Source organism: Corvus kubaryi, unplaced genomic scaffold (genome assembly GCF_017639235.1).
Source record: "Corvus kubaryi isolate FWS band 111438036 unplaced genomic scaffold, C.kubaryi_AGA036_p1.0 37120, whole genome shotgun sequence".
Classification (NCBI taxonomy): Eukaryota; Metazoa; Chordata; class Aves; order Passeriformes; family Corvidae; genus Corvus; species Corvus kubaryi.
In genome coordinates this window covers 731,169-738,259 of record NW_024581030.1, presented here as the reverse complement: position 1 = coordinate 738,259, position 7,091 = coordinate 731,169, and the positions used below count along the sequence as shown (strand labels likewise).

Below are 7,091 nucleotides of genomic sequence, written 5' to 3'. Positions count from 1 at the left end.
AGTATTTTGGTTTATTGCCCTTTTCTGTTGCTGTTATGTATTTGGAGGAGAAGCAGACGTTGGAGGTGACGCACGTGGTGTCTCACGACATTAAACTTTCATCCCTAATAAAACACTGCAAAACTTTGGGAAACGATGAAGACAGAGCTGCTCCAATTCAGTGGCATCATTACAACTGAGATTAAACAAAACATCAAACTGTTCCAAGGACAATTCGTTGGCCTGGAAGAGAAATCAAGGGTAATTTTCTCTCTCTACAATGTATTTCAGCTTCATCTCTATGCACATATTCTTGTCATATATAAGGGGCAGCTTCCCCGGAATTTACCACTGGAATGTTTCTGCTTTGGACAGACTGACTGACATCACGAGGCAATGAGCCAGAAGGACACCCAGCCACTCTCATCCCGAGCAAGTCCTTCCAAATCCCTGTCTGTTCCCCTTTCCATCGGAGAGCGAGCGCCGAATTCCCTCCCACGCTCTGCCACAGTCACAAGGGAAGTGAGCAGGCAGGGAGCTGAGGGATGGCTGCTGCAGGAGTCAGTCAGGTCAGCTCTCTGTGCCTTTGGAAGGGGCTGGAGAGCAGGGGCTGCATGAGGGGGAGTGGAGAGAGAGCAAACCAGCAGAAATTTCATCTTAACTGATAAAAAAATCTGATGGGTGTTGGTTGTGTCACACCCCAAAATGCTCCAGTTTTGCTGCTGCTCTCCAGGAAGGGCCACTTGTGCCCATGGGCAGCAGGTGACTCAGTGTCACCACAGGGAGCGGGGTGGGGGGGGGGGTCACAGGGCTGGGCAGACACTGCTCCAGGCAAACTGCAGGAGGAGTCAGAACCACGGAATATCCTGAGCTGGGAGGGACCCCCGGGATCAGCCAGTCCCAGCCTGGCCCTGCCCAGACACCCCAACAACCCCACCCTGGGCATCCCTGGCAGCGCTGTCCCAGCGCTCCTGCAGCTCTGGCAGCCTCGGGGCCGGGACCATTCCCTGGGGAGCCTGGGCAGTGCCCAGGGCTGGCTCACGGCAGGACCAGCTCCAGAGAAGCCAAGGCCACCCTGGACTTGGCTCCTTCCAAGCAGACAAGAAAATGCAACCCCTCCATTTTGTGGGACAGATGGAAGCACCTCAGGGTCTCAGTAAATGACACTGCGAGAGCAAGCAGTGATGGAGCTGAGCTCTGGGACTGAGCTACAACAACTGAGGGGATTTGGGGATGCCTCTCTGTGCCCTCATTTCAGCTCCTTTACTAACAAAACAGGACCCTGCCAGGCCAGGTCCTTCCTGACAGCAAGGTCAGCTTTTCCCCCCTTGCCATGAGGTTTGTGTTGAGAAGTGCCTGTACCTGCTCAGGCGAGCAGGCTCTGGGCACAAAACTGCCCAGGGAAGCTGTGGTGTTCCCAAACTCAGTGACAGGAAAATCCTCTGCTCAAGGCTGGCTCGTGCCAAGGCTGGCCCCAGCACCCACCTCGTGAGCACCACCAACCAAGAAAGACCATCTTGGACTCAGCTCCTTCCAAATTCACCTCCCAGCTCCAGATCCACCCTCCTCAGACCCCAAATCCCCTTTCCCAGCCCCAAATCTGCCACCCAGTCCCAAATCTACCCCAAAATCCCTCCCAAGCCACAAATTCACTCCCTTCAGTCCAAACTCTGCCCCAGCCTTAAATCCAAGCCATAATTCATCCTTCCAGCCCCAAATCTGCTTTCCAGCCCCAAATCCATTCCCAAATCCCCCCCAGCCGCAAATCCACCCTCACAGCCCCAAACCCTCATCCTCCAGTTCCAAATCCACCACCCAGTCCCAAATCTACCCCCAAATCCCCCCCAAAGCTGCAAATCCACTCCCCTCAGCCCCAATTGTGCCCCCCCCATCCACCCCATAGCCCCAACTCTATCCCCAAATCCAACCTCCCAGCCCCAAATCCTCATCCCCCGGTCCCAAATCCTCTGCCCAGCCCCTAATCCACCCCAAATTCCTCGCAGCTTCAAATTCAATCAAATTCTCAGACCCAACTCCCCCCTCCCCAGCCCCAAATACACCCCCCAGCCCCAAACCCTCACCCTCCAGCCCCAAATCCCCCTCCCCATGCCCCGAATCCTCATCCCCCGGTCCCAAATCCTCAGCCCCCAGCCTCAAATCCACCCCCAGCCCCAAATCCCCCCATGCCCTGGCGGCACCTCACCCCTCCCACCCCCTCGAACATCCCGTCTCCCCCAAAAGCCAGACTCGTGTGGGCAGTAGCGGGTTTTATTCTCCAGTTTCCTCTCGCCGGAGCGGGGCGGGCTCAGAGGGCGCAGTTCCCCTCCCCGTAGCGCCGGCACCTCATCACCTTCAGGTAGGTCTCCACCTTGTGCAGGTCCTTTTTGAAGCACGCCAGCAGCCCGTAGTTCTTGAGCAGCGCGTCCTCGCCGCGCAGGTGGAGCTCGAATTTCTCGTAGGTGGGTCTGAGCACCTGCGCGCCCCGCGGGCCCTGCTCCTCCAGCTCCTGCGGGACAACGGGGACATTCCGGGAGAGGCGGGCCCGGGCAGGGGCAGCTCCCAGGGATAAACCTCCCGCCGAGCTCTGGGAGAGGTCAGGGGGATTCCCCGCCGCTCTTGAATGGGATTTCAGGGGTGGTTTTGGAGGCACAGGTGGGGGGGGTGCCGCGGGTGATGCTGCGCTGGGTGTGCCAGGGACACACGCGGGGCTGCGGGGAGGGAGGAGTGTCCGGGGGGGATTAGAATAAAGGCAAGATCGCAGGGTGTCTGTGCAGCCCCTCCAGCCAAGGAGATGGGCAAGTGCACAAATGATTCTCTCTTCCCCGACTTTCCCAAAGCTCTGAGCCAGCCCCACATCTCCATCTGGAGAACTTGAATCAGCCTCTCGCCCTGCTGTGCTCAGCAACAGAATGGTTTTGGTGGAGTAAAGAGTGTCATAAATGGGTGAAATAGGAAGATCCGTGTCGTTTCTGCGTGTGGCTTCCCAGTGCCCAAGCACACATGGAATGGAGAGCAAAATCTGCAGTGGTCCTGACTCCTTTGGTGCTTTCTCCAGCACAGAAGGTCTGTGTTTGCTCACAGGGCCTCACTTGCAGGGTTACTGAACTGCTAGGTGATGATACAAATACTGTCCAGGCTCATTTCTCACAGTTCAGCTTCAGGGTGATGCTGGCAGATAAACTTACAGAATAAGCATAACTGAAGGGTGTCCTGGCAGATAATGGGCAACTTAATTTAAAACAACAAACGCAAAATTAAGAAGACCTTAAAAGGGCTTATAGAGGAGAGGGAGAGTGACTTTTTACATGGGCAGATTGTGGCAAGACAAGGGGGAATGGTTTTAAACTAAAGGAGGGGAGATTCAGGTTAAGCCTCAGGAAGAAATTCCCCCCTGTGAGGGCGGGGAGGCCCTGGCACAGGGTGCCCAGAGCAGCTGTGGCTGCCCCTGGATCCCTGGCAGTGTCCCAGGCCAGGCTGGATGGGGCTTGGAGCAGCCTGGGACAGTGGGAGGTGTCCCTGCCCATGGCAGGGGTGGCACTGGGTGGGCTTTAAGGTCCCTTCCCACCCAATCCATTCTGGGATTCTCTGACAAGATCTTCCTTGGAGAGATCACCCTCCAGCCCTCAGCTCCCTGGGTGTTGTATTAATGGAAGGGGGAAACATCAGAGCAAGTCCTTCCCTGCACAAAAATGTGTTTGTAAAATGTTGTGAGGTTGCAAACCTTGCAAAATTTGCCCTGTTTCAAAGTACTTTGCCTGGAGATGAAACAAATATTGAGCTGCTGCTTGTCTGGTGGATTCCAGCAACTGGGAATTCTTTGGTGCTGGGTTTGGAAAGATTTTGGATCGGTAAGGTTGTGATTCCTGGTGGGTTCTGCTCCCTGAGGGGCTGTGGCAGTGCTGGTGACACCTGTCCTGTGTCCTGCCCTCCCCAGTGATGGGACCTGTGCACTGGGGGGTCATGATCTTGTTATCTAAAGGGAAGCCAGGTCCAAAGGATGCCCTGTGGAAGGCGGGGAGATTTCTCATGGTCTGTGGATCCCTGAGGGTGCCCCGTGCCTGGGAGATCTCCATTATTCCACAGTCATGCTGGGACTTACCCTCATCAGAGCTTGGATCCCTTCTTCCAGGTCCTTTAGCTTTTCATACACCCTGTCTGAGGTGCCAAAAACCAGGTTGTTTGTGAACACCTTGCTCAGGTACTGCACCGGGGTCAGCCAGGACTGGATGAGAACCAGGGAAAACCGGAGAAGCTCCATGTCCTGAAATTGAGGCAGGAAGGGGTCAAAGGTGAGTAGGTGTGGTGTTTGGTCAAGTGTCCTGCTCCTTCTGGAGCAGCCCGGAGTGACCCAGAGGGGGACACTGCTCCTGCAGCTTCGGTTTGCAGGCTGAGGGCACCCCCAGCCCCATGTCCTGTGCAGACAGCAGTGTTCCCATCTTGCAGCTGGAAATACGATCTGTGGCATAGCCCAGAGGAGTCTGCAGGGTTTAAATAGCAAAGAAGAGAGAGGAGGGCAGAAACACTGAAGGTCTCACAGGTGGAAGCCCTCTGATCCTGCAGTAGGGACTCTTCAAACAGGACTGTGCCTGCCCCAGGTCAGAACTCACCGATTTCTGCTGGGCATCCTCCTTCCCTGTGGGAGCAGGGATGGTTTCCGAGTAGCAATAGGCTACCTGGGAGTTTTTGTTGGTGTGCCTTTGGTCCTCTGGGATGTAGCTGCGTTCCTGTGGAGACATCCCAGATACACTCAGGTCTGCTGCCCATGGACTGGAGAAGAGCACAGAGAATTCCCAAGCTGAATTCCTGCACCATTCCTCTTAGCAAGGAATAAATGGGAGACAGGAGGTGCCTCTGGCCAGGGTGGAGAGCTGGGAAACAGGAGTTTGTGTGTTGGCACAACAGCTGCCCTGAAGGTCTCCCTCTGCCCAGGGCAAGGTGCTGGGCACAGAACACACCTGGGACAGGCTCTCCCAAGAAGGAGATGATCCCCAGGGACAGCCCGTGCCAAAGGGACAGCCCGTGCCAGCTCCTGGGCAGCAGCAGACACTTGGTGGCTTTAAGCTCTCAGACCCTCCCAGGGACAGAGGTGACCAACACAGGGAAGTCCTGCAAAATATCTGTGCCACCTCCCAGCTGCTCCTGTGCAGGGTCTGGACGCAGGTGGGAATGGCCCCAAGGAGGAGTCAGAGGGGGGACAGAGAGGTGACAGTGTCCAGGCTGCTGGGACACAACCTGCCCTATCCTGTTAAGATTCTTTCTCCTCCCTGAGAGGTGGCAAAAACACCAACAGCTGGGAATTCTCTGGGATTCCACAGTCCTGGAGCCATCAGGCAAACAGAGGAGGTGGCCTGAGGCCACAGCACTCACAAACTCCTTGTAGGTCTCGGCAGCCAGGAGGTGAAGGTGCTGAGCCCTCAGCACAGCGTTGGCAAACAGGCTGGAGAGGGGCATGGCCGGGAAGGTGGCAGCTGGCTGTGGCCACTGCAGGCCCAGGGTGATCACGGCAATGGCCAGAGGAGAGAGCCAGGACCCTGCAAAGTGGAGAGGAAGGTGTTGGGAGTCCCTGGGGACTGTTCTGAGGACAAGGTGGCACCTGGGGATTCATTCCCAGCCTGTTCTGCCCATGCTGGATCCACGCTCACCTTCCCTGGTGCCCTGTTGGACACTATGGGTGAGCTCCGCCCTCCCCAAAATCGAGGGAGACCCTTTCACTGGACCTGCCCTCGGGGCTGGGGCTGCTCCCAGTGTGACCAGCAGCGTCTTCCTGGCTGGAATTGTGGTTGCTCTGTGAAAACCAAGGGGTGTCCCTGTGGTTTTCCCTGACACATTCATGTTTTCCCCTAGGCCTTGTCCCTGCCCTCTCTGGGACAAGAGCTGGTGGCATCACCTGTCCTGTGACCAGCTGCTTTTGATCCCTGGGTCACACCTTTAGGATTTGGGGATCTTGGTCAAGCCTCAAGGTTTTCAGCCCGTGACATCCAACACAGGTGCCTCCTGCGCTCACACAGACCACAAAGCTCATCTCAAACAAAGAGCCTTAGGAGGGGGAATGCCCCGGAGCCTGTAGGACTTGGACATAAGCGTTAGACATCATCCTCATCCCTGTCTGAAGCTTGGAATATGAGTTTTAATATCCCTGCCAATATTTATAATAATACAATTATTTGTAATAATAACTATTATAACTGGGGCTTGATCTTCAAGCTCTTCACACTCTCCTTACCCACTTTAGGTTAAAGATTAATTCATGGATTAAAGTCACACTGGAGGGAAATGTTTTCTTTTTCATGGATTTAGAAGTTGCCATATTTTAATTTAGGGATGGCAAGGAGTGTGTGCAGCCCACCACAGAACCAGCCCGTCATCATCATCTCCTGTCACCCTACACACCCAGCACTGGGAATCCCTTAAAACGGAAATAAAAAATACCTGGAGCCATTTCTGCTGGTGAGTTGCTCAGGTGTGGCTTGGTTGTGAATGTTTCCTCCTTTCACCTGGTGAAGGATCTGTGGAGCCCCCCTTATATAGCAGGGGGTCTGTTTAAAATGGATCTGTTTAAAATGGATCTGTGTGTCCATGCTCACAACAACAGCTCTGCACTTTCCCCCTGCATAAATGCACAAGTGCTCACGGTGGTGCTACCTCATCACAGGCACTTTCACAGATGTGCAGCTTGGGGAGCTTTGTTTGCCTCGGGCTGAGACCAGTGCTCCGTGATTTCGCCATATTCTCCTGTTTATTGCAATTAAAAGTTTCCTCATCACGGCAAGACCCATCCCAGATCAGATCATGGTGGAATTGGTTGTGTCCTCCTGATGTTGCTGCCTGGCTCTTCAGCCTTGGCCCGCAGTTCACGGGGCTGACCGGCCAGCTCGGGACATTTCTGGCTCAAAGCAAGTGGCAAGTGGCACCAGGCGAGGTTTGGGTTGGATATTAAGGAGAAGTTCTTCCTGAAAGGGTGTCCAGCCCTGGCACAGCTGCCCAGGGCAGTGGTGGAGTCCCCATCCCTGAAGGGATTTAAAAGCTGTGTGGATGTGGCACGTGGGGACATGGGGCAGTGGTGGCCTCGGCAGTGCTGGGAATGGTTGGACTGATGATCTCAGAAACCTTTT

General features: G+C 55.1%; 1 protein-coding gene across 1 annotated transcript; it reads right to left on the bottom strand.

The window, feature by feature from the left end:
* Window positions 1–2,231: 2,231 nt before the first annotated feature.
* Window positions 2,232–6,495, bottom strand: LOC121661206 (somatotropin-like). The gene is made up of 5 exons (XM_042021121.1): window positions 6,409–6,495; window positions 5,347–5,510; window positions 4,587–4,703; window positions 4,079–4,240; window positions 2,232–2,485 (listed from the first exon to the last, which is right to left on the bottom strand). Exons 1-5 carry the CDS (start codon window positions 6,416–6,418, stop codon window positions 2,285–2,287), a joined length of 654 nt encoding a protein of 217 aa, XP_041877055.1. The 5' UTR covers window positions 6,419–6,495; the 3' UTR covers window positions 2,232–2,284.
* Between the last annotated feature and the right edge of the window lie 596 nt (window positions 6,496–7,091).

Excerpts from the sequence above, each read along its gene's own strand:
- LOC121661206 (XM_042021121.1), bottom strand. Across the intron at positions 4,241-4,586 it reads AGGATGCCCAGCAGAAATCG|GACATGGAGCTTCTCCGGTT; the intron begins GTGAGTTCTGAC and ends CCTCAATTTCAG. Across the intron at positions 2,486-4,078 it reads GGATCCAAGCTCTGATGAGG|GAGCTGGAGGAGCAGGGCCC; the intron begins GTAAGTCCCAGC and ends GTTGTCCCGCAG.